This window comes from Trachurus trachurus (assembly GCF_905171665.1).
Source record: "Trachurus trachurus genome assembly, chromosome: 12".
NCBI lineage: Eukaryota > Metazoa > Chordata > Actinopteri > Carangiformes > Carangidae > Trachurus > Trachurus trachurus.
The window spans coordinates 9,030,977-9,058,961 of NC_139908.1; the positions used below are offsets into that span (position 1 = coordinate 9,030,977).

Consider the following 27,985-nt stretch of genomic DNA (forward strand, 5'->3'; position numbering starts at 1 on the left):
GTGTGAAAAAAATATAAGACAAACTCCATAGTAATGTAAACAATTTATTGGAACAATGTACAGATTCAAGCAATGGTAACCAGTCACACTCACTATATCATCTTACAAATATTACAAAATTACTACAGTACAATATAGATTCTTTGCATGATCCAAAATATTTGGTGGCCCCAAAAGTATTACTTTTTTAAAATTCAGCAGCTTATTAAAAAAAAGATAACTCAAACCATGTCTATCAAAATGATGTTTTTGCTTTTAATAGCAAAAAAGATGAAGGCAGATAGTCTAATCAAGTTTGAAGGCTAAATGAGAATACAGGAGTTCTTTGACTAGACATTCTTCAATATTGGTGGGTGCTTTATAAAATACAAATTTTCAATAAAGCTTCATAGAAAGTCAAACCTATATTCGCAAACATTATGTTCATAACATTATGTCCGCAAATTGTCAACCTATTTCTTTGCTTTTAAAGTAGGTATTACATGTTTCTTTAGATACAGTATGCTGTATATCTATTGCAAAACACCAACAAAACTTGCTCTCAAGGCATTGTGTACACATTACACTATATATTTATCGTAGTTTGATAACAATCACTTTTGACAAAAGGTACATAAAGTATGTGCAAGTTACCATTTCCAGATGATTCTTCCTCCTGCTTTGCAATTGTAATCACATTTGACAGCTAGATGTGTTGCACACATATTACACTGATGTCAATTAACACCCACGGTTACCCATTTTTTTTTAAATATGAAGGGCTACAGTTTGACTAATCTTTAGTTGTCGAGAGGAGATGGATAAAGGCGTACACATTGGGATAAACAAAAAAAACAAAAACAAATAACACTGAACACAGACGACCTGAGGTTAACACATAGAAAACACATATTCAAGTAGTGAAACACAACTACAATGTATAGCAGCAGTCGAGTCAGAAATACAGCACAGCAATGGTGTGGGGGGGGGGATTGTTTCGTGTGTTTCATAGACCTACACTCTTTCAATGAAAGAATAACAGGACTGTGTACACACACCAAGCTGTGATTACTCCATTTTTTTGCATGCCAAACAGCTGGAATGTGACAGACAAAAATCACTTCAAAACACAAAATGATGTGGCACATACAAGTTTTTGCCTCTGTATTCCATGATGCATTATATCCTACATTGTTTGCCTCAATATTAAATCTAAGATACCACCTACTATACTGTATGTTTCACATTGTTTAAAGGTTTCTGAGACACTAAACTACTTTTTACGATCTATTAACCCAATTGCATCAAGTTACTTATTGCATTAGGTAAATATATATATTTTTTTAGCAGCAATACTTTATTAATAATCTGTGTTAACACTAAGGTCATATTCTTAAGGGTTTGGCTAAATCTTTCATTTTAAGCACTTGAAATTGAAATCTTAAGTGCATGTAATGTGCACTGCAAAAGGTTAAAATACTGCAGTTATTACTCTGGCCAGCAGAGGAAAAATGACTGGCTGGGCATTAAAAAAAAACAATAATAATAATAATATTAATAATAACAATAAAAATAACCTCCTATCTCTCCAACCCATCATGGAATACATTCAGCCTATCTGTAACTTAAACACTTACACGCTTTATAAAATATAACGTCGCAAAAAACAACCAGAGACGATAACATTGTAGTTTCACAGTATTTAAAAACTATACATCCAGCTATGGGGTAAAAGGTTAAGGAGAACACTCCAGCAAGATTTATTAATTAAGTTCTAACTGTCCCAGTGTTGCAATACCTAAGTGGTTACTATGTACTTTTTAAACCTTTTAATTGAAGCTCCCCTCCCTCCCGTTAACTCCTTCCCACTATATGTTGGGGTGTGAGGGGCCACCAACATGCAAGAGATGAAAGCATCCAAGTACCCCACGAAACACAACCACCCAAAACATTATAACACAGTCATCCTCAAGATCATGCTTTTAGCACAAGAAGCCAAACAACCAATAACGGAAAACTTCAGTACATTGAGAAATGAACATATTCAACACTGATTTTTGAAGGACTGCATGGTTCACTAAAAAATCACTAAAGACAGGATTTTGTGTTGTTGTGAATGTGGTTTAAGTCCAAGAAACAGAGATAATAATGGCTGACTCCGCAGGACGTTCACCTGCGGCGCTTCTCCTTCGCTTTTCTCCCACGAGGCTCAGACAATGTAGAGGATTTTTTTTCTTTTTTAAATCATCTAAAGCTTTGATATGCCTGCTGACGGATGAATGTCCATGTCACATTCACGCCACAAGACCAAACTGAGATATTCACTCCAACGTCACGTCACAGCCAAGATTTTTACACGTTGCCTAAAGTCGGTGTGTAAACCCAGTCATGCTACATTACAGCTGATTGCCGTAATTCTCTGGTAAAGGAAACGAAACAAAATAACAGAAAAATACTGTAAGTAGATAAATTACAAGGTCAAAGAAGAACCTCATTACAGGGCAATGACATCACTAATATTCTACAGCTTTTCACAATGATACAAGCATGCTACCTATTCCCAGAAAAGCTGCTCTTAAAAAGAAAGTCTTGTGCTCTCCAGTGACGTTAATTAACAGCATTTGCCCTGTTAAAACAATAGGAAACACTCAAATTAGCTGATAACTATATACGTGATAACTTATTTCATGTCATGATACGCAGTGTTGCAAAATGATCTTCGCCAGAGATGGATCCAATACGATGCGTTCTTATCGTAATTCCTATTCCTTAGCTTTATGCTATCTTTGTATTGAGAGAAAATATCTCTTAACTTCACTTCATTAATTGAGAACTGAGAGTCTTCAGTTCCACATGTATTCTTCTGGTTCATTAAACTACCACAGGCCATTTACTGTACCTGGCTGACACGTTAATAGAAGTGCACTGGCACTGAAGACCATTTTCTGCATGTGAAAACTCATCTAAATAAAAATTTTAAAAAAGCAAATGCTTCATTAGAGGTTTGCAAAGTTCCCTCCATATTTGCTTTTGCATGTCTTTTCAGTAGTTTGGTTGACAGAAATTAAAACGTTTTGGGGAATAAATAGAGAAAAAAAGAAGAATGTGATGAATTTCATTATTTTTGGGTTGAGATGCGATAATATGAATTTTCCTCCCACGATAAGGTTTTTGTACTGCCAGTCCCTTTCCCCCTGTGTCTGTGCATAGGGGCTCCGAGCACTGCAGCTCCCACCTCCCTCCCACCCCGTCCACCAGTGTCGGGGAGGGGTCCGCACCCCTTTCCCTCCCCTCAGCAGGCAGACCCTTCCCCCCAGTAAAGGGTAACATGTTCCCTGGGTAAAAGAGGTTCCCTATTTTGTCTCCCATAGTCAATGACCTGTGCAGAGAGAGAGAGAGAGAGAAAAAAAAGAGGCAACATTAGAGCTCGAGCATGATCTGTTTACATCAAATATTGAAAATCGGCAATAAAACTGACCCCAGTGATGAGGCACCCTGCTGTGGGAACAGTTACACCCCGTAGAAGGTTGCCAGCCGTTCCTTCAGTGGCATGGGGAACTGATCTGAGAATCGCCTCCAGTTGTCCTCTCCCACTTGGTTCTTAAACCCGTGAAGGATCTGAAATCAAACACCGGCACCAAGTTCATACCAAGTTATATCCGAGGCCCTGCGCAATTCAAAATAGATCTGGTGCGTGACAGGGTTATTGATATTGAGAGTGTGCTGCCAGTTCCACCACTGGGGGGCAGATTAGTGACTGAAATGGGGGAAAGAAATGAATCATAAAATGAGCGAATAGAATACTCTTCTCTCCCACTTCTCTCCTAAATGAGGTTTAGCTTATTTTCCTTTAAAAAAGAAAAGATTAAATGCAATTCCAGCAGTCATTTGAAGTGTAATTTATTCAGCTTTTACCTTGTAGAACATGTCTCTGAGATCGTCTTTTGGATTTACCCAGGAGGCCACTGCGTCGCAGAAGAATATAAAGTCCTGTTCCAGAAGAAGACAGGTGAGGCAACATTGTCATCTGTCATCAACAACACAACAGTGACCATCATCTTTGCTGCCGCGTTTCTCTCACCTGCACGACACCTCCGGGATTTACACTGATCATAGTGCAAATTCCTCTGAACGCAGAGTCTTTCTCCTCATTGTCTCTTATGTTTCGTAGAGAGGTGCACCTGATGACACGGACAGCCAGATTTAACATGAGACACAGGACCTGAGTCCTCAGGCAACAAGTTCAGAAACGTGGACAAATCCACTAACAACTGCCACTATGAATAAACGCCTACACCATCAATTAACTAACATTATATTGGTGAGAAATACACAAATCTAACATATTTCCGCCCTTGTAAAAATGTAATGTTAATGTGTTATCTTATCATGATCAATACTTGTCTTCCTGTTCAATAAATACATATTATAGTCTATGTATACAAAGATGTGAGGAGGTAATAGTGTCTATCACGGCCTGAGGTAACAACTACTCAAGCATGCACACAAAACAGATTAAAATAAAAACAAAACATTTTTTCTTTCACTTTTAACAACTAATTTGAGTTCTTATAGCTTCACTTTTGTCTGAGCAGTGTGTTCAGCAAAACCTCATCTTATAGCACCTTGACAATAACATTACGTTTTTATTTTTTTTGACTCTAAAAGGTCACTGGGGTCATTTTTGGGACAGGCACATGCAGCTGGGTGACTACTAAATGAGAAAGGGATCGAGGAATGCTCTTTTGCAGCAAAGACTGCATCCTTTCTCTGTTGTTGAACCAGCAGGCATGTGACAAAAATCTGTTCCCATGCATCTTTTAGGTTGTTAGCGACAGTTAACAATGACAAAAAACTAGAAATTAAACAAATTAATGTATAATACATGAAGGTGCTACTGAGGCAAAAAAACAAATCACAAGTAGGACCTAAAAGAGGACAGGGTTAGTCACATGGTTGGCAATGATTACAAACTGATAAGAAATAAAAAAAGAAAAAAGGAAAAGAAAACAGAAAAGGCTTCCTTTTGAGAAAGAGAGCGAGAAGTGGAGGAGAGAGGAGGAGAGCAACAGGGGAGAAGAAAGGGAGCAACAGGAGACAGACGAGAAGAGAGAAAGAAAGCAGAGAGAAGATGAATTAAATAAAAGATTGAATAATACACACCAGGGTCTTATAAACTGCTGTAGCATGGGTGCCACCTCTTGAGGACAAACGTAACCAAGACGACCAATTGTTATTGCTAAGGTAACGCAATCACGGTTACACACCACCAAACGCCAACCAAGACATGAGCAATGAGGAGGGGAGGAGAAAAATAAAGAAAAAACAAACAACTCAGAGACATAAATCAACAGAATCTGTGTATGATAATAAACAGAAGATTTCACTAGTGTTGATTATTACTGCCCCGTCAGTCATGGGGGAGGAATGTAAAATATGACACTCTAAAAAAAACATACAACACGTTTAAGGGAGAACACATTGACAACTTTGACAAGACATTCATAGAAAAAGGCAAACAATGGCATCTGCTTTCAGAAATCATACGGCTCAAACAGCTGCTCAATTCTACTACAGCACGAGACTGATTGAAGTTTGTTAGCTTTAATTAAAAATGTTAAGAAGAAGACACAGGCTAGCTAAGGTGCAGCATGTGTACTGTATGTGACTGGCCTAAACAGGAGCAGTTCACTTGGTTTTTTGTCTTTTTTTTCTCAGAGATTTCTCCCTTAAACTCACAAATGTTAATTTTTTTCCCATAAGAAAAACAGAAATGTGTGGGTTTTTTTTTTTCGTTCTTTTGAAAAGAAATGACAGATTACTCCAAGCCAACTACATGGAGGGAGACTAGTATCCAGCACAGCAGGTTCTTATGAGGCAGAGAAGGAGGGAGGACCTAAGTTTAAGAGACACAAAACTATGCAACATTCTCATTAACAAACAGGCATTTATGAACAGTCCAATGACACATGCAGAAAGCAGATGGTATGCTCATTAGAGTAAAGTTCAATGCAGGATCAGCTGATCAGAGGCAATATGAAAAAAGTGCTGACGCGCACTCGCCAAAGAATTTACTGCCATTCCCACGTTTAACTGCGGGCGTTACATGGCAGTCTATTTTAAATCAAGTTCCACCGATGAAGTGGTCCTCTTAGAAAGCTCTAAGACAGACGTCGGGTTCACACACGGTCGGAAAATCTAAAATTTTGTTCATCAATTTGGTCCATTGTCGTGTTTTCAATTTTTTTTTTTTTTTTTACATTGAAAACATGCAACAACGGGTGAAAACATTCACGGGTCAGATGCAAACATTAATAGTTTCTTGTAGACTAGACTGGAATCACACAGTCGTTTGGATTATCATGTATCCTGCATCAAACATTGGCCATTCTTAACAACATTTAACATCTATTGGCAGATATGCATCCACATTTAAAGAACAGTAAATAAAAGCAACAAATAAACTGACAGCAAACAAACAGGAACACATCTACAGAGTCCCTAGTTTTTTTCCTTTTTTTAATTTTGGCAGGTTACACTTCACCCTCGCATGCATCTTTTTTTTTGTGTGATATAGTGTCTCCGGGTCGTCACATTATCATTTTCCAATTCGGCTGGTAAAAACAAGAGCAGAGTGTAACCTCTTTTAAAGAATGCTCTAGGCTAGGTGCCCTAAATTAAGTCAGTTTAAATGTTCTCTCAATCATTGATGGGAAGTTTTCGTTCAAGTGTTCAGTAATTATGTCTGAAGTCTTGTGGTAACATACAGTAACTATGTGAGGCTGTGAACTCACCTATCCGTCTCACACACCGGCTGTTGCTTTGCATTTTGTTGGTTTGTTCAATAATATTCTGCCTTCCAAGTGTTGGTGCGGTCAGTCAACATTAGTTAATTCCAAGACTGGGCGCTTACATGTTTCGCTTGATTCAAGATTGTCAAGAATTTCACACCAGGGCCCTGCCCAGGGTTGCATTGTCTTAAATCCCCATTTGCAAGCTGCGCTGCCAGGCTGCAAATCAGTGGATGAAATTTTTTACATACTTTGGTGAGACCAGCGAAACCTGTAAGGGCTCAAGGCTTGGGAAGGGTTGTTGGACAAAGATTAAAGGGCAGGGCAGGCACCCTAGTGTGTGTGTGTGTGTGGTGAATCCTGGCTGAATGGACCTGAGTGTGTGAGCACCTTCCTGTTTTTATGTGTGTGCGTGTGTGTGTGTGGCCACCTGGCTGGCTGGCTCAGCACTGCCACCGAGTGGTACCTGTGTTCTCCAGTAGAGTCTTTGGGGTATTGGGCCTGTTTATGATCTCCACCAGCTGGTGCAGCACCATGGCAATGTACGGCTGCATTTCAGGCCCTGTAGGTGTGAACAGGAACAAGAGATGTTGGGACGCTGTAACACAATATATAGTGTAAAAATACATATTGTGAAAAAAGTGTTCAAAGAGAAGAACTCACCCATTTGTATGGATATCTCTCCAATTGCCCATGTTGCATTGTTGCACACAGATATTAACTCTGGATTTAAATTAGTACCCAGTATGGGCATAAAATCAGCTGGAAGAAGCAAAGCGAGGCAACTTAGCAACTTGGCCGACAACTTATTGCCAAAACAAAGTTTGAGAGTGAACTGCGCAGAGCATACCGATGCATGGTTTGACGTGCTGGAAGCAAGCCTTGGTCAGATCCCCCAGCAGAGCGAACGAACTCTGACGCACTTCTGGCATTTTGTCCTGTGAACAGATGGGAGAGAACAACAGAAGGTGAACAATGCGAGTGACTTTATCACTTCACTTTATCAGATAAGTGACATGTGATACACTTGGCTGGCTTTCGCAGCAAAATGAGATTCTATTTGTGGCGGCCTCTAAGGGGAGGGGGGAGCGGAGGTGGCAAATAAATGACTTAACAATAATACAGCTCCAAAGCTTATTATTACAGACTGTGACTGGCTTCTGAGCCTAGTCCTGACACATGGATGCAGCTCACTCTGCCCCACCCGAATGAAGAGACCAGCGAGGAGGAGGACGGTAAAAACTTTATGGATCTGTTGTCAATCAGTACGTTTACATGACACTTGAAAAAAAAAAAACTAGTTATTGCCTTAATCCGACTATAACTGGACAACTGAAGTGCATGTAAACATGTTAGTCCAACTAATATCGGAGTTCTCCAACTCCAACTTTTCATCAGCATGCATACGCCTTAATCGTAGTTAAACTGGACAATGCATGTGCGCATGCTCCAAAACAGTAGAGACGGCACAAAGTGGAGCAGAGAAGCCGCCCGAGACCCGCCAAGTAAAGAAAAAAAACGGCGATTCAGTGCATTTCAGTGCATTTCACACAATATAACCAGTGAGAGGTTGTGTTTTATTACTGTAAAAAAAAGCCCGTGGACTGTCATTTGTATGGTTGGGGACTGTAGTTGAGAATGTATTACAGTTTTTCTCAGTCGCTTTGGTGCTATTCTCACATCACTCTTAACATTTGCACAACAGTTAGTGCATTTCTCAGAACAATTATCACAAACTGCAAAACCTAGTGGATGACCTGCAAAAGCGCGTCACTTGCTCAAAATGGATTGTCCATCCCTCAAAAGCAAGTACTCATGTCAATGAAACTGTCAGTGTCGTCAAAATGAGAAGTCCTGACACCATCGTTTATGAACAAGATAGTCAAATGGCTTTGTCATGTTTTCATTAGGACACTTTATTCTGTAGTGTTTTCCAATGCAGAAAGTGATGCTACTACCTGAAAATGCTCAAGACAGCACTATACACGACTACTTGTACAGCCATGTGAAAACTACAGTAAAGTTACACATTACTGTATTTAGTGGAGATACTGAATATGTATGTTTCACATTTCTACTGCATATGCTCTTTGCAATTCTGATTTGTTCACAGCATTGTGCAAAGGAAAAATACACTACAGTCATCTACAACAAACATAAGAAACACTCTTTGGGTACAACTATCCAGACGTTCCAGTCACATTTTCATCTACATCACTCTGTCAATTGTAGCGATTGAAACAGATTCAATATTCCCAAAGATACAGTAATGTCCTCCTTACATTGTATCTCTTTCAACCTTATGCCATTGTTTGTAATGGGCTCAGTCTCTTCCACCTCTGTGAGGTTGTCTTGTAATCCTATGTGATGCAGAGTACAATTACAGTAATGTACAGTACATGTACTGCATCAACCATTATTACTGTAGTGTACAATACTGTAAAAGTGCTTCCTACTTGTAAAATGCTGTAGTACAGTACTGTACTGTAAAGATGGGAAATCTTTACTGTGGTTGTTGTAATACATTACAATACAGTAAATCTGTTCTCTAGTGAAGCTGTAAGTCTAAATGTAAATGTCCCACTGTATCTTACAGTAATGCCTGACACAATGACAGCAGTGCAGATTGTTTAGTGCTGAATTACTGTCCAATACCACACATACCTGTTGTTCCTTACTGTAAATGTTTGAATAATTGAATTCACAGTGCTTCTCCCAACATTTAAAACTAGTTCGACAGATTTTGAAAACTAGTTCAAGAATTTTGTATGTAATGACTCAAGCAATGAAATGAGGACTATTAGTTTTATAGGGAAAGACTATTCAGCGTTCAAAAGTATAGTTCATTTTGACTGACAGGACATAAACAAATGATAATGTTGTAAAACAGCAGAGAATTGTATGAGAGCAACTGATACATGTCCAAAAGCATTTGCAATTTGTTCAGAGGAAGGAGAAACTGCTACTATGATGTGGACAAATGACTACATGTTGTGGAGGTTGAACTAATAGTTATGAGAACTTTCATTCTGATCTGAGAATAGCACCAAAGCGACTGAGAAAAACTGTAAGCTTAAGTTGTTTATATTCAGTTTTTTACTCTGTGACAGAAAAGTCAACAGGACAGGGGGCCATATTAACCCGCTGAAACGACGCATATCGCCCCCTGAGGAGGCGGGTACCATCAGTTATTCATTTTTTTCAGTTGCATGTAAACTGGGACAAGGACAGAAGTCCGATTAGACGCCAAAATCGAATTTTGAGCATAGCTCGATTAAGCTGTGCATGTAAACATACTGAATGCGTTTGTGTGTGAGAGACAGAGAGAGAGGAACAGTGTTGCAGTCAGTGTCTCAGTTTCTCTACCTGCATGCACTGGTACATGAGGGTGAGGATGTTGCTACGAGCAACCAGCTGTTCAATGGTGCCTCCCAAACCCTCAGCCAGCCCACTGAGAAGATCCAGAGCTACGATCATGAAATCTTTGTCAGGGGCCTCGTACTGGTCCGGCTGTGACTGGTGAAGCTAGAAGACGCATGAGAAAAAAAGACAAAAGCGAGATATAATAACATTAAATGAACATGATTAAATACTGGATAATCCAAATATTATGAAAATTTTTGATTCACTTCTATCCTGAAACTGTGGTGATTTAACGTGTTGTTTAGTTGCACATTAAACATGCATTAGTTCACCTTTTCTCCACTTGAGGGCAGTGCAACAATCTATAAATAGAGCACAACCTATTCTTACCTTATAAAGTTGATATGCTGAACATGTACACAAACAAACATCCTACACATATTCAGCAGACACAGAGCAACATCAGCACTCATTTGTAGTCATGCTTGTGTCCACCTGATCAGTGCCAGTGATTCCTGTTATGTGATCCATTGTTAAAGCTGCTCTGATGTTGTATTAACGTTAACCTTGCAGTGGAGTGAAAAACACAATAATAAACTCTAGAGTGTGTGTGTGTGTGTATGTTTGTGTAGACATTTGAGGGTCCTTCACTCTCACCATGGCCTGAGCGAGGGTCTTCTGGACCAGGTTGACACAGCGCTGGTACACAGGCTCACAGTAAGGCAGGAAGCCACTCTGCAGGGCGGTGGCTACTGACGACAGACACTGAGGGAAGCAGCAGGGGATGGGTGGGGTGTGGGGGTGGGGTGTGGTGGGGGGGGGGGGGGGGGGGGATACGGTCAGTGATCTGGTGTTTTCGTGTTAGAATTTGGACGAACAACACTGACGCAGCTGCATATTGAGAACACACTCACTTCTAATAAAGGGAACAGATCTTTGTCTTCATCTTTCAGCTGGTTCCATTTCTGGATTAGCGGAGGCATCAACATCTGGATGTACTCCTAATAAATAAAACAACACACAGTATGCAAATAATGAGCGAGGAATGAATGATAATTACTACATCATGACTTTTACGCATTCATCTAAACATGTTAACAAATAAACAAAGGAAGCAAGAGAGGATGTGCTGTTTTTTTGTTTTTTTTAACACATCTAGTCTATCACAACCACAAAAGTAAAATGAGGAAGATGAAATAGAAATGTGAAGTGAAACAAAAGCGAGTCCACACATCTCTGTTCTGCGTACCGGTTTATTCAGATGGTGTCCAACTGAGTCTGCTAGCGTTCCTATGGCGTCATACAGGATTAGAAGATTCTTGTGCTGGTACTTGCTGAAAGCAAACACCAGCGTGTCCAGGATGAACGCCAGGTAGGGCACCAGCTCTGTGCAAGCCTCCTCCTCCAGAGTGGCAAAGGCACTGGTCAGGAGAGATTCAGAGTAAATATTTTCCCCCTTCAGCTCCAAATGTAGATAGATAGATAGATAGATAGATAGATAGATAGATAGATAGATAGATAGATAGATAGATAGATAGATAGATAGATAGATAGATAGATAGATAGATAGATAGATAGATAGATAGATAGATAGATAGATTTCCCACATTTACATATGCATTCCCCATGATTATATTCTTTTCATTTTCTTATTTAGTTCTCTTATGGCATATGGGATGAAGCTTTTATTGAATTTTATTTTCTTCCAAGCCAGCATTCTGTACCGTTGGCCAGAGGGAAGGAGTGTGAAGTGTGGATTGAGTGGGTGACTGGGATGTACTGTAGCGCAGAGTTCCTAATGTGCTGTAAATGACATGAGTTTACCTGCAAGCGGCCTCCTGCACACGCTTGTTGCTGTCCAGAATGCGTTTCAGCAGCTCCGTCATCAGGGGCTTCAGGTAAGTATCTGGCGGCTGGCTGACAACCCAATGGGCGTAGCGGCTCAGCGTCCAGCAGGTGATTGAACGCACCAGGGCTTTCTTGTCAGACAGACACTGGATCAGATGGGGAATGAGCTCAGGCAGGTATGGGATCATGCCCTGCATACAGCCTGGAGACAGGGATTAAAAAAAAAAAAGTGTCAACTCCAGCAACCATTTCTCCTCTGATTCAAAATACTGTCTCTGTCTCTTCTTACCTTCAGCGATCGCCCCCAGCACGAGGATGCCAGACTCTTTAACTACCCACTCTGGATGGAAGAGCAGCTCTTTGAGCAGGGGCAGGATGTGCAGCAGCAGATCATCCCTGAACACGTTGGCCAGCACGTCCAACGCTGCTGCTGAACACTTACCTAACGTTCGGAGGAAAGAAAGGAGAGACATGCAGACAGACACAGAAGTGTGCAGACAAACATACAGACATCACAGAGTACACACAAACACAAAACAAAGGCATCAATATACTTGGTGTTTCCTTATTGGCTCTCAATCAGTTAAAAAAAAGGGAGTTGTGGGGAGTAGATCGAGACGTTTTTCCATGTGCACAGGCACTGAACTCACGCAGGTTCCAATCAGAGATAGTATCGTCATCGTCCAGCTCGTCGTCGTCGTCTTCCTCTTCCTCGATCCTGTCGCCCTCGTGCTGCTGGGCGACTGTGCGCGACCGGTGGAAGCGCGGCCTGATGTCTTGCTCGTTGTCGGGAATGGCCTCGTCTTCCTCGATGTCGCCCTGATGACAAATGCACAGGTGGACGACAACTAAGTGTTATTAGTGAATCAAAAACATAGTGACCATTAGAAAGAAGGTTGAATCTGAATTAAGTCAGTGTCTATGTTTGTAATTACATCAACTTCTACTCATTTTTGTTGTAAAAAATGATAAATACCACATGTATTTGTACATCTACAGTCACATAAACCACTTAATTGATCTGTGCGTCATCCTGAGTTATGGTACAATTCATCGTTTTATCTACAGGTACAAACATCAAGCAACACAAACTGACCTTGAGCAGGATAATGTCAATCTCAGAGTACTTCATCCCGTTGACAAGCACCGGAGTGAGCCTGGAACGGAAACCGGGGGGGAAAAAAATGATGTGAACAAAGGGCAAGGGTAGGTCGGAGCGCACGAGAGAAATCACTCACACCTGCTCCTGCTGTGGGCACGGTTTAATGTGACAGTGTGGTGACAGATGTTGTAGCTGAGGTCAACAGCCAGGGTTCTTAATCAGCCGTCCCGAGGTGAGAGAGCAGAATACCAACGTACGACAAGGTCCTCGGTGATTAACTGCCAAGGTTGCTATGAATCAACAGCTCTCAATATTAGCACTGGACTGTCTGTCTGTGTCCAGAGTGTGTGTGTGTGTGTGTATATATGTGTGTGTAGATGTATTCTTACTGAGAGAGGTGTCCACACAGCACTTCCTTACACACCGGCTGCTCAGCCAGAGTAAGCCAGAACTCACAGGCCTCCAAGGCAACGTTTTCATCTTGGTCTTGAGTCCTCTGGAGCATGTACTAAGATGACATTAAGAGAGATTCCATATTAAATACACTATTTTATGTTTTTATTTACAAAAATGAATATTTTAAGTCTAAAAATACAAATGCAACCACATGTGTGGTCTAACGTGTGTCCACAGGGAAACATCAGGGTCGACAAATGCCATAAAATGGGTTAGTTTCATTTTTAAAATGCTCAATAATTTACAACAACCACTGGGTATCATAGTTTTTAGAAACAACATGTGATCCAGTGCAACTGTGTGGCCCAGTTAAGTGTTTAAGGGTGAATGATACAGAGGGACAAGCTGTCAGGAAACACATACATAAACATGTGTAACCCCAACCCCTAAATATCAAAATAATATGAATAAATACAGAAATTCAGACTTGTCCTTTAAATGCATGCAATTCTTCTACTGTAAACCAGTTTTAAACGAGCCTGACACCCCTGCCCTCGTTTCCTCTCCGGCCTCGCTCACCTCTATGATGTTATGCATGTGTGGCAGCAGACGGTCCAGGCGGACTTCCAGCAGCATGACCAGAGCTCTGCACACATTCTTCCTCACTTCTGGTTCGTCATCTGTCGCCAGAGCAAACAGGTTCTACGGGAGGACGGAAAGACACCGCGGTCAAATGTTTGGAGTGTATATGAAACAACAACAACCACCACCACCACCACTACTGAAAACAATAAATGTACAATATGTGAGCTGAGCTGGGTGGGACAAAGCCAGTACAGTAATAGATCCCATTGTATTCTCTTACTCTGGTATCAATGTCATGTCATGATTTGTTGTTGTTTTATGAGTGTTGTGTTGTGTTTTATGAATGCTGTGTTTCGTCATAATATTATGTTGCAATAGCCTACTATGAAATTAGGAAATCATGCAAGCATGTTAATACATCTCTGTTGAACAACTTAACACATTCACATTGTACTATTTTATATACATTTCTATAATCATGTTGATATATTTAGGATGATGATCTTATGTAATTCTTTGTATAAATGCTGTAATGATGTAATTTTTGTCATAATTGTTTGATTTAATGTGGACCTCAGGAAGAATAGTCGTATAATAGTCTCTATGAAGACTAATGGGGATCCAAAGGATACAATAAACAATAAACAATGTTCGCTGTATGTTTTATAGCAGTTTGTCCTGTTTAACAAAGATTAAAGTTTCAATTTGTCATCCCAGCAGACTTCTTATCTCTGTATTATTCCACACTCGCCACTTCATTACTGGTTGACATTTTAAGAATGGAACATTTTTACATGTTGCTATAAAAAGCACAAAACCTTGAGATGTTTTGTCTCACATTTCTTGACAAGATTTCGACACAGGTTCATGCAGCGAAGAATATAATCTAATCATGCTTCCTGCTTTTAAAAATAGATTTATTTTTGCTGTTTTGAAGGCATGTTTATGTTCTCCAATTTATTACAGAGATCAGTCAGACAAGCCACTTATTCTTTGTCATCTCTCCTTCCAATCGTTAAATATAAAAGCCACATTCAGCAGTAGAAACAATTAAAAAGTAGCAAGATTGATGGAACTTAAAATAGCCAGAAAAAGTTGAGGGTTTCATAAAATCTGCAGTAAAACCAAATCACGACTTGAACCTTTCCATGATGGGGAGTTAAAAATTTAACAAGGGATTAAAAAAGAAGCTTCACAATGTGCTGCCATAATTTTTGCACAAGGCCTCTAACAGACACTGAGCGGCTTTATAAAGCAACAGGCTGAGAGGCAGACCTCAGACAAACTGTCTCTGCAGGGGCTATTATTTACTGAAGCTGGAGGAGGAGCGCTTTGTTTTACATGTTAAATTGTGTACAGACGGTAATGCATAACACGTCACACTTGCCTCGATGAAAGGGTCAATGTGCAGCATGAGAGCCTGAGTCCTGCTGATGATGAACTGATTCACGCAGGCGATGGCATGAGACCTGCAACACAATATCCACCACATAAGAGTCACAACAGCGTGTTTACCTCACATGTTGCCCTCTATGAATGCAGCCTCTGTTTTACTTTTTTCTTTTTGCCTCATCGCATCAAATTTAACCTCCAAATACGAGGAAGTCTTTTATGCAGTAAAAAGATATGCTGCGTTAACACAGACTGAGACTTCCACTGTACATTTAAACAGACCTTTAGTCTGTCTTCTGCACATATTGTATGTGCCTGTGAATGTATTTTGCTGCATAAAAACATACTGAGCAGTAGAAGATTATTAATTCATAGGATAAAAGATAAGATATGGCTTAGATTATTTTTGTACAATGAACAGATTATCATGCATCATCAATCGTGGACATTTTAAGGGCATAGCCATAAATGTATTCAGTGGAAAACAGTTATACTCCATTAAATGGCATTTAGGTTAAAAGGCACAATTAGCAGTTAACAGTATAGTTCATAAAAATGGACAGTAGGAGGAGAAACTTTATACCTAATCTTCGGACTGCTGTGCTTGAAAAACTGTAAGAACTTGGGGATCATGATGTTAAGAGGTCGATCCAACATGTCACTGTCCAGGATCTCAGCAGAGTCTTCACAGATCTTCTGCAGGGCTCCAAAGGCTCCCTGAGGGGGGAGGAAAGAGACATAAAAAGACAAAATGATGAGAATTGTAGTGCCTTTATTTAGATGCAGCAAAGGGCTCCGGGTCAGACTTGAACCCAGGCCGCTGCAGGCAAGTGGGTGGATCGAACTACGTGCAGACGTAACTCACAGACGGCCATATTGGGTCAGCCGACTTGCTCTGACTCTACCTGCAGTAGATAGGTGATCCAGGCAAAAATACTACTCCCAACTGGGTGAAATTTTGTCAGTAAATTGCTATTACTTAAGGGGATAGTTCAACATTTTGGCAAATTGGGCCATTGCCATAATCCCTATAGTTTTAGGAGTAGGTTCGTTACCTTTAATTGACGGTGTAAGATGTTCTTAGAACGGTGTGCTCAGAGCTACACTACAGAGGCTATTGGGTTTTCTTGGTTTCCCTCATCAAACTCATAAAATACACAATCCAACAACTCCAAAACGCTCTTGTGGACAAGTTATGACCTGCACATTCACCACGCTATGAAATAATAACAGAACGTCACGAGACAGGGTTGTTTTCAAGGTAAATTCATGCAAAACCGCTGATGCGGGTTCCCTTCGGGGGCAGTTTTTCGGCGAGCTGTCTCTGAATTTGCCTCGAAAACAACTTTGCGTTTTAGAGTTGTTGGATTGTGTATTTGATGAGTTTGATGAGGGAAACCAAGAAATCCCATGAGCCTCCGTAGCGTAGCTCTGAGCAGCTCGCAGCTCTGCTCCGCCATTCTAAGAATAGCTTGCACAGACATTTGTAAAGGTTACAAACCTACCTAAGACTATACGGATTATGGCAATGGGCCAATTTGCCAAAATGTTTAACTATCCCTTTAAAGTATGCAGTAAAGAAAATGAGCAAGTTCTGGTTATTTTTTCATGTATGCACCGTAGGCTTAGCGCTCTGAGGGTGCGAGTTGACTGACGCAAAGGTGGCGGCTGTGTGGTGACGCCATGTCACTGGGCAGCAGCTTCAGGTGAGTCATCTAGTCTTCTTATACAGTATATGTATATCTATGGCTGGCTGCAGGTACTTCCACCAGGTGAGCCACTGCAGCTCCATCCCTGCTGCTATAACAACGCTACGGCCACATTACATCACATCTGCTGCTCCTTTTTCTCCAACGCAACGTATAAGTGGGTAACATCACTGAAGCATCAGTGCAGTGGGAGACCTTGGTAACAATAGTAACTGTATATTGAATTGATTTGGCGCTGCTGTGACCACACATGTGATATAAGCATCTACATTAAAAAATGCAAAGGTCATACAAAGGATTTTATTACAATTTTTGTCAGAAAGTGTGTTCAATCGGCTCTAATAACCTTCAAAGAGGCAGACTTACACACACACCCACGCACACACACACACACCTCCTCTTAATACTAGCTGCTTGACGGATGGTTAGTATGCATGCTCACGATATGCTGCAGACTCCAGTGTGTCTCACAAAAATGCAGTGTGAAGAGCAGATACAAGAAGCGGCGCAGCAACTGACACACTGACGCCGTCTCAAATGTGTTTCCATGGAAACTGTTCCCATGTCGGCATTGCTTTTCAGATGACAGATACAGAATGGTCTCGAGGAAAAAAAAAATGTGGAGGAGGAGGTGTAAAAAGGGATGAAATAAGACGAGGGAGGTTAAGGATGAGAATGTGTCAAGGTCACTCACAAACAGGAGAAGGCAACGTGTAATTAACTTGATTATTACCAGTTTTTGCTCAGCGGCACTTTGCAAGCGCATGTTTGGGACGACAAAAATGTGTTTTGAGACTTTGCTCACCAGATTTAGGTGTGATAAAGCTTACTAGCACAAGATTTAAAATATTCACAAGGACAAAATAATGCATCACTGGGCTGACTGAACAATTGTTGAAAAATGTGTTTAATTTATTTTCCAAGCAAAACTGGAAAAATAAAATATTGTGGCTGCTTTTCTCTGTTTATATCAATGCAGCCTGAATCGTGTGGATTATGGCAGGAAGAGAACAATACAACACCTGATATTTTATGGATCAAAAAGATTAGTCAGGATAAACAGTCATTAAGATTAATGGATAATCCATAAATATGGGAGTAAATAGTAATGTAGCAGCTTCACAGTTATTTCCTTTTGTCAAACTAATGAATGAATAATGAGCGTAAGGTTTGGGCAGCCTGCGCAGACACTGAAATGCACATTCAGTTCATAGAAATCCTTTTCTAACTGAGGCTGTGTGGAAACGTGAGGCTGCCTGCCACCGACGTCAAAAAATGTAATATAGGTGTTTGTGCGAGCGAATGTCATCGACAGAGAAAGGGCAAAGACACGGGAGTGGCCTTCAGACATTCCTGTGACGCTGAAGCATCTCAAAGTGTAATCCTCCTCCCCCCCTCAAGTCCTGCTATGGACGGTCATTAAACTGGAGAATGTAAGTCTCGCCGATGACAGCGAGCCAGAGCAGAGAGAGGTATGCATTTAGTCGACTAAACAGCCCCCCAGGCTTCATGCTGCTGCTGCTGCTGCTGCTGGAGCTTGAATTACATTGCTGTTCACATGAGCCACCGAGGTGGCAAAGCAGTATTATACATGATCATTTACCCTTTGGAGTGGCATCAAACTTGACCCTCACCACCACCACAGCATCGCAAACCGCTTTCCAACTGCCATTAATCAAAACAGTAAAACCGCGCCCCCCTCCCCAGGCTAAAAACCTATATAAAGCCATCCACCAAACACTGCACTTGGCATCCAACACACCTGCTCATGTCTTTTTATAGCGTGCAGAGCAGAGGGGTACAGTATGGTGGTGGTGGTGGTGGTGGTGGCTCTGGGGGGGCTCTTCCTCTTCCTGCAAACGGCTGATCTCTGACCACAAACCAGACAGGACTTGAGGCACGGGATGTGTGATGCAGCTGCAGCCTCTCGATGAAACAAGTTGTATACTGATTTTAAGGTCGTTTTCTAGGGGTGTACCAAAAAAATCGATTCACATAAGAATCACAATTCTCATTTAATACGATTCAGAATTTATATAAAATGTCCCAAAATCGATTTAAAAAAATTAAAAAGGCACTTTTAATTTTGTTACTTTAGCAATATGTGATATTGCTTTTATGCAACAGTTTCAACAATTCCATCTAAGCATGGATAAATGTTTAAAACTCAATGTGAAAAAGACACTTGAGTCATTCTGTCTTGCAAAGCAGACTGGATAGATCATGAGGATCCTTTGCACACCAATAGACTGAAGCAGAAATCATTATAAATCAAATTGTTTTTAATCGAAAAAAATCGATTTTGAATCAAATCGTAGGCCCAAAAATCAGAATCAAATCGAATCGTGAGATAGCAAAAGATTCCCACCCTATCGTTTTCACACCTGACCAAGAGGACTTGGTTCGATTGGGGAGATGAAAGTTGCACTATTGTTGCATTTATCACTTGGTTCGATTCTGCTTTCACGCTGCCATTTCTGAAGCACCCTAAACTTTCTGAAAAATGTCACACAGTTGAAAAGGGCGCTCGTCGCTCGTCGATTGGATAAATTTGCAAGGGAAGTCCCTCCCTCCTGACCCGCAAAAACAAACAGCAAACACGCGGCAGCATGTTAAAATAGCTGTTTTATTTTATATACGCCACCATATGTGGCTAGTTGGCCGTCATCCATAAAACCACAGTTACCTCCATAATTGTTCTTTTTTCCTCTCTCTCTTCTCAAATAATCGTGGCTCAGCAAGCTGTTTAATATGACCATCAGGTTAGGCAGCGAGGCAGCTACATTTCACTCTCACAATGAGAAAGGAAAATGGCACCGGACTCCGACAGAAACTGTAGTACATGCAACATTTTGCATGCTGTTAAATGTGAGTGAATATTTTTTCTATTTATTTATTTTTTTCAGCAACCAATTCTGAATCTTCTCTCTACCAATTCAAGTGCAGCATTGTAGCTACGTGATCAGATGATACAGAGCTTCTCTTATCTAACCAATCCAGTCCTTCCATAACAGACACGTGACCAGTGACCACACGCACACATTTGCATTGTTTGTCTTTCCTGATTCTTGATAAGGCAAAGAGCCAGTTATATTAGTCTACAGGGTTAGGATTAGGCTAAATAAGTACTTTATTTGTTTGAAAATGTCCTCTTAATCAAAATTGCTTAATTTTCATTGTGCTGCTAAAAAACGTTGTGTGCTACTAAATTTTTCAGCATGGTAGCACAGTGCTATTTGGATTAAAGCTTAGCGTCAATATTCATACTGCATATGAAGCGCACCACGGTTCACTGGCACGCGAACTGAGACCAACAACCAGGGTTCGCTTGTTTGGTCCGCTCCAGAGTTCGGCTGAGCTTTCACACCGGCCCAAACAAAGCAGACTATCCCAGGAAACGAACCCTGGTCCATCTAAAGCAGACCAAATAGCTCTGAAAACAACCTAAAAACCCCCCACAGTTTTCCACCCAACATCAGGAGACACCATGGCTCCGTGTGGCGCTCATATCAGAATCAGTGGGAGGATCATGTTGCATAGATATAGATACAGTGTAGTCTCTGAATCCATAACATAGAGGACATTTCGACTGTTCAAAAGGCCCTCGGCCAATGTGTTGTAACACGTTTCTCATTGCTTGGGTTACAAAATGCACACGGCTCCACATCCGTTCACTTGGCAGCCTCTAAAAAATACTCCCAAAATAGATATCAAAAGACCTGCTGGCAGTAATGGTGTGGATTATGTAGGGGGTTCGATGGCAATAGTCAACACCTTCAGAAATGTGTTTGGCACGCCGAGGGTATTTGCTGCGTGTGCAACTTTAACAAGGTCTGCTGGAGAGCTGGAGGTGTTCATCCTGGTTTATACACATCAGTGAATTCTAACACTCACATTGGCTTTTCTCAATAAAATACATTCAAGCAGGAATCATTAACTGCGAGGTAATTACTTCACAAACATGTAGAGAGAGGGTTATTTTCCCCCCAACAAAGGGCAAACAGGAAATATATTTTAATTAAAGTCATGCGAGAGCAAACAGATTTGTTGGTTTTGGGTTACTATGGAAATTCACATTATTTACAGAAGCAGGACTAAACTGTTTTAGAAATTCAGTGGACAGTGGACACACAAATCAGGGTTCCCACATGTTATTACGCCATACACTAATACATCCCCTGTCCCATTCATGCTTCGGAGAAATGTTTTTTTCCACAGTTGTACTCTATTTTGTACATTTAACCAGTTTTTTTTCAATGTTTGTTTCTCTCTCAACCCCATTATTTGTCTATGGCTCTAATCTATGAAATAATCTCATAAATTGTCAAATGTAATCTCTACATGCTTAGAAAAGATGACAAATTATAAATGAATTTCTCATAGAACAGCGCAAACATGCAGTCCAATACTGGAAACACTCATCAACCCAACAGTCTTTAGTATTCTCACTAGTCACTCCTTTGAAAATAAATCCTTGGTGGGGTCTGGAAAGGTCAAATAGAGTTCTGGTAGCTGATGTCACAGTGTGATAAATAATTTTCCAGGAAAACTCAAGCTTTTCCAGGACATTTGACTTTCTTTTTTTCTCATTTTCCATTTTGTTTTCAACGACTGGAAAATTGGTCAATAATTTTCCAGGTTTTCCAGGTTTTCCATACCAAACCAGCCGCCTACAGCTTTATATCCAAGTATCCCCTCCTATAAAAATTACAATCCATGTTTATGTATCAATAATATCACTGGAATTAGTGGGATTTTTTTTGCCACATTTTGCCACATCTTTTGCCACATTCACATAAACAACACTGGTCACTTTCAGGCCATTTAAGTATTAAAACACCCAATAAACAGCTACAAAAAGCCTTTACTGCTTTATCTCCATGAAACAGAACATAAACATGCCACAAACAACAAACCGTTTTAAATTCAGTTTTGCACCTTTAACGACAAGACACACGTTTTTTTCCACCCGGCACCGACTGAACCATCCTCAACATCAGATGCTAAGAAGCTTTCCAGCCTCCAAGCTGCTTTTCAAAAACATAGTGAGTCTTATGAGGAGTTGCTACGTTTGGTCACTGTCCAGTGTTAAGCCTTGCACACACACACACACACACACACTTGACGATCCTCCGCAGTAAATAGCTGACCTAAATCTCAGCTTCTGAATGAGATTTATAAGAGGGCTGGGGCTGTGGTGCTACAAGGAGAGACATTTTTATTTCTGTCACACTATTTCTTTAAATTTCAGATAATCATATTCCCGCTCTGTGCAGCGACGGGTAATCCTGCGAGGAGACGATACATTTCCAAAGCCCCTCAACGCGGCTGAATTTAGCATGACAGTTTAACACGCAGCTACTTCGTTTGTGCATCCTCTCCTATATAAGGTATCCACCTTCCCCTGCGGTGGTGGCTGATGTCACGGGCACATGCATCTGGCAGCATATTAACGAGGAGGGCGTTTATGTGAGTCTAAGTATGGGTGCGGCACCATTACACAGATCAACTGATCCCGCGTCGTCTACCAGGCTACTGAATTGTAATTTTAGTGGTCACTGCAATGGAGCATTTTAATGTCGTAACTGTAGAAGAGCTGATATCATCAAGCACTAATGACATTAAGCACTTCTACTGGATGCCCTCAAGGACTGATGACATTATACTATAAAGCAATCAGGGGAGGTAAAGACATTCATCAAAACAGAAAGAACTGGATAATGACGAAGTATAGAGAAAAACAGAACACTATGTTGTTGTTTTTTTTTGCTAATGTTCACATCACACAGGCTTTTCTGGTTTTCTGGGTGACCTGTGCCATGATGTTGGAAAATGGGGTCATATGGTTTCATGCTCAAAAGGATAAAAAGAGAATAAATAATTCCATGTTGAATAATCTGTGGTTGTGGCTGCAGCTCCAGCTGTGAGAAAGCCTTTCGTTCATCTGGCCAGCAGGATGCTATCCAGATGCTGCTTTATAGCTGACCCAGCTCTCTTCCCCTTCCCCATTTCCCAACAGCAATTAAATAAATAATGATCGAAAACAAACAAAAGAATCAACAGACGTGCGGTGCTGGGTGCCGAGCTGCTACAACATATGATCACAAATGTGTGTGCATTTAAGCTCTGTCTCTCTTTCTCACACGCACTGTGAAAAAGAGCTGAGGCACACTTTTTTTCAAATTTCTTATAAGCTGTTTGTGCACAAAAAGTCAAGTTCTTCTATATGTTTAAGAAAAACTCCCGACCCAGTGATAAACAAAGACACAGCTTTATAGATACTGGCAATACCAGACCCACTGTTTTTCATTTTTGGCACTAAAGCTTTCTGTTTTAGCTGTTTTAGGGAGGCATCCTAGTATTACAGGCATCATGTTGATCTTATTTGTATATAAACATTGCAAATATGCTTCGTTAAATACATTTTTTTTTTGTGCAAAAGGATTTCTACAATGGACAAGCACTAGTACTGTCTGTATAAGTGTGTTAATGTTGAAAATAAAAATACTGTTGTTCATTGTAGGCTCCCTCTGACACATCCCACAATCACGAGATCCGATCCACAGTCTACAGTACTGTGTTCATCCTCACCTCGCATGTGTTGTAGTCCTCAGAATCCAGCAGCAGGCAGAGTTTAGGCAGAAGGTCCGGCCAGTTTTGTAGCTCTCCTTTGGAGGCGATCGTGGTGATCAGGATACCTGTAGTGGAGAGGGTTCAGTGTTACAAAAATGTATAGAATACACTTAGATTGCTGTGTTATGCTTCTCTTAATCAGCTGGCTTGGGCACAACAATACACACAATTTGTTAGTTGGTAACATAAGACAAATAAAATACTTAATGCAGGATTTAAATATCTTTATGTTACATTATTTTTAAATTATTAGCTTTAACGTCTTACATTAATATCCTTACTTTTGACTAGTTAATAGACTGAAATCCATGGTCCAAATTTATGGATCGAATTTTCAAAGTTCTTGTATTCAGCTGCGGGTTCAATGTATCAGAGAGGTGCTTTATTAAATCTACACCGCCGGGGAAGTGAACAGGAAAAATAATAAAATGTAGATCTGAAAAAATGCTTTTAACAGACTTTCACTGCAGCATAAGGGTGGATATTTTTCTTTATTGGTCGTAAAAAAGAAAAGAAAAGGGAAGCTATAGCAGCTCGCAATCTAATTATGAGCATTCGCCTCCTCCAGCATCTTAAAGAAAGACTTCACTTTCAGTGGACCCAAAGGATGCAACTCACCCACAGTAGCTCGGATGAGGGGAGACGAGTCTCCGATGTTTTGGAGGCACTCGCTCTTGATGAAATCAGACACGCCATTAGGGAAGTTCTGATAGTGAGCTTTCACATTGTTCTTCAGTATCAGCCCACTCAGGGAGCGCGTTGGTTCGTCTTGGGGAAGATGGGGAAAGGACAAAAGAATGTTTACTGATAAAATAACATCATAGCTGAGCACAGTAACACAGGTGGAGTCGGGTTACAGCATTGTGAAGCTTAGTGATTTTACTGCCTTTACATTCCTTATGAATAAATCCAGCACATTTCATACAAGCAGCAGAATATACACTTAAACCTGCAACAACTATGACACGAAGCTCCTGATTAGCAGATAATGAACAGGAGTAAGTGCTACTTGTATGGATTTCTGCCAATATATATTCCATTATGAATTTGTTTGGCTACTCTTTTGCAGTTATTCATCACCTAGGCTCCGAATATTTGCAGCTTGTTGCTACTGAAGTATGAGCAACAACCCAACAGCATCTAAAATGTCTTAACACCACTTAACATTTGGGTCATCTACTGTGCAGACAGTCAAGCCAAGAGTTGAGTGGTGCCAGGAATTAGGTTTAAAATTAGAGTGACCCATATTCTGAGTGCCACATCATCTGTGGCAAAGATGCCACCGGGTCACCCGAGTCATGGTTAGACAGACCTGTCACTGAGCAGTTACATAAAAATGACATGTCTGACGTTCACACACCACCGGGATGATCTAGGAACACTGTACAGATACAACAAAACAACACAGACACACACACACAGAGCTTACCTTCTGATTTTAATTTTGTCAACACAAATATTAAATAGTTGTTAAAGTCTGGATACTGGTTCAGCTGCTCGAGTCTCTGGAGGAAGTGGTTGAGGAAGACAAGGTGCTAACTGTACAGACAGTATGTTAAAAGGTTGTGAGCATATTACCACTGTAAGCTGTAACATGGTAATAATGCCCCAAAACAGCTTTTTTTTTTTTTTTCAGCTGGAGAAATGTAGAAAGAGCAGGTGTTTATCTGGCCAAGTGGTGGTGCAATGTAACAGGATAATATAATGTGTGTAAAGGGGAATGGGTGGATGTTTATAGGGGGTCATAAATATGTCATTTGACATGACCGAATACTGAATCTACGAAGCCAGATGGCATATTTAGGGCTATAACAGTGGCTCGTCTGAGTTAACGATGCTGTGCATATGAAGTGTTACATAAGCAAATCATTTAGGATCAGCATGCAGCCACATAAAAAAGCATAAGGGGCAGCAGCATGGAGCGTAATTGTTCTCTAATGTAAAAGTATGTGGCGACTCCTAGGAGACACCGCAGCACATTTGCATTTGATACAGGCAACATGACAGATTTATAATGCAATTCCCATGTTACACAGCTATAACAACAAAACCACATATTTTTCAACCAGCTTTTATTCCCGCATTTGCCAGCCCCACTTTATTTTGTTTCACTGCCTCGGTCTAATGCTTGCCAAGTAATCTGGTCTGGGAGTCATCGTAGTTATATGTCAAACATGTTTGACTTTTTTAAGGATTTCATCGTGGTGCAAATCCTGACGGCTCTCTGTAAAGTCAGACGGAGTCAATGTGATGGTTTGACATGAACCAAGTTAATTTTATCAGAGGCTCAGAGAACATTTTATTCAGGTTTCAGCTGCAGTCTGTTCTTTGTTCATTATGTAGATATTTTGTCTTAATTTTGTTGTCCTGACACAGGATAATTGTACATTTTAGATACTTAAGGGTGCATGTTTCCATAAAATTCTACTTCTAGCCTATATCATGGCCCCTGCAGATAGGCTTTGTGTTGTGTGACATCATGGCAGTTCTTTAACCAATTAAAGATGATTAATGCAAACAGGGAGTCACTAATTGGATAAGTGAGCTTACATTTTCAATCCTCATTAATACAATTAATATTACATTGCTATTACAATAAACAGCTTGTGATACTATTTCAGCAATTCCCTCGGTCTCCTCTGTAATAATGAAACTATATGTTTAACTGAACACTTTCAGGAATTGGCTATGGATTTCAGATTGTGCCACTAAACTGACACAAATTAGACCACAGACCCCCGCCCCGCGATTGGACAAAATTTTGAAACAAACACCAGATATACACAAATATTTGTTCTGAGACTGAATAACATTACTTTTAGTCGATGTACGTTCAAATTACGACGAATGGCGTGAATTTTTTTGGGGAAAAATTTGGTAAAATCTTTATATATTTTTTTTAATTCTAGAAAAAATGTGGTAAAACCTCGAAAAAAAAAATTGGGGACCCCCTTTCAACCCTCTGAAGGACCCATGGGGGTCCCCGGACCCCACATTGACAACCACTCTGCTAGACAATAACAAGAGGTGAGGGCAAACAGGGAGGCGACTGCCTGACTGACTGCTGGATCAAACCTACAGTACATGCGACGTTCACTTGTAGTAGTAGTTAACAGTTATAGCCATATTATTAACACACCGATCTCTCATGTTATAAATGCCCAGACACACTGAGCATGACTCGGCCTGCTTTCCTGCGTTGCTTTGTTAATAGCACGCTGAGCTTATTAGGAAAAAGAAAAGGCAGCAGCAGCAGCAGCAGCACCTGCGTAGCCTACCTACCTACCTACCTGCTTAACGTATAACGGTAACCACCCGGCTACTAGTGTTAGCTATGTGGCTAGCCTGTTGACTCTGACACAGTTAAAAAATAAAATAAAAACACTAACAGTTAACAACATAGCTCCTGAAAAAAGGATACTTGCTGGACGGATCTCTGTGTGGACGTATCTGGCGACTGAGACTCCTTGAGCAGCTGTAAAATTTGTTGAAGTCCTTGTTCGTCGGGCTTCCACTCACACTCCATCTTGCTCTGCTGCTGCTGCTGCTGCTGCTCTGCTGCTGCTGTTGCGGATAAAAGGAATAACATTAGAGAGGATTTGTCATCATCACCATCATCATCACCATCGATACGTGACGTCTCTTCTGTGTAGCCGTTGAAAAAAAAGAACGTTGACGGTTTAAACGTTTAGCTGAGCGCGTGAGCTAAACCGTTGTTGTTGTTGTTGTTTTTTTCTTACCTGTTTGGTCTGGACCGACGTGTCGTGTTCGCGTGCTGCCGACTTTCTCTGGAAATGTGACCGTCTGTCTGTCTGGGGTTTTCAGACATGGGCCTGTTTCAGGAGGAGGAGGTGGTGGTGGAGGAGGACGAGGAGGAGGAGGAGGAGGAGGAGGAACATCCGTTTTCGCAACAAGCTGGAAAAAAAAAGCTGCGGGCGATTCAGCGTCGAGTCGCATTTAAGTGGCTGGCTGCCTCGTCAGTCGTCAGCTGACGCACGGACCGAGGGGTCCTAGCGCTAAAAGTCGCCGTTAGCCAAACATGGCAAACAAATTGAGGTTACTGTTTTAAATAACCACACTGTATGCATAAAAACCACTCAATGATTTTAATGTAGACTCATTTTTGAAAGCTGAGACGTTGCTTTGGTTGTGTGAGAGTCGAGGTTTGCAAGACAGTCACAAATGTT

The 27,985-nt window shown here is 40.8% G+C and overlaps 1 protein-coding gene across 4 annotated transcripts; it reads right to left on the reverse strand.

Annotated features, from left to right (window-relative positions):
* Positions 1-37: 37 nt before the first annotated feature.
* tnpo1 (transportin 1) lies at positions 38-27,700 on the reverse strand. 4 transcript variants are annotated; one of them, XM_083983575.1, is made up of 26 exons: positions 27,539-27,700; positions 27,220-27,356; positions 25,228-25,303; positions 24,417-24,566; positions 23,757-23,863; positions 16,040-16,173; positions 15,452-15,533; positions 14,059-14,181; positions 13,473-13,591; positions 13,078-13,138; positions 12,632-12,800; positions 12,271-12,423; positions 11,958-12,183; positions 11,383-11,554; positions 11,048-11,134; positions 10,791-10,898; positions 10,466-10,495; positions 10,137-10,295; positions 7,621-7,708; positions 7,434-7,532; positions 7,237-7,332; positions 5,143-5,218; positions 4,061-4,160; positions 3,895-3,969; positions 3,458-3,597; positions 38-3,358 (listed from the first exon to the last, which is right to left on the reverse strand). In XM_083983575.1, the coding sequence occupies exons 2-25, from the start codon at positions 27,322-27,324 to the stop codon at positions 3,490-3,492; spliced, it is 2,703 nt and encodes a 900-aa protein (XP_083839701.1). In that variant the 5' UTR covers positions 27,325-27,356; positions 27,539-27,700; the 3' UTR covers positions 38-3,358; positions 3,458-3,489. The 4 variants fall into 4 exon arrangements, with proteins under 4 accessions (XP_083839701.1, XP_083839700.1, XP_083839702.1 ...); XM_083983574.1 differs by having other exon boundaries at positions 27,220-27,359; XM_083983576.1 differs by having other exon boundaries at positions 27,220-27,362.
* Between the last annotated feature and the right edge of the window lie 285 nt (positions 27,701-27,985).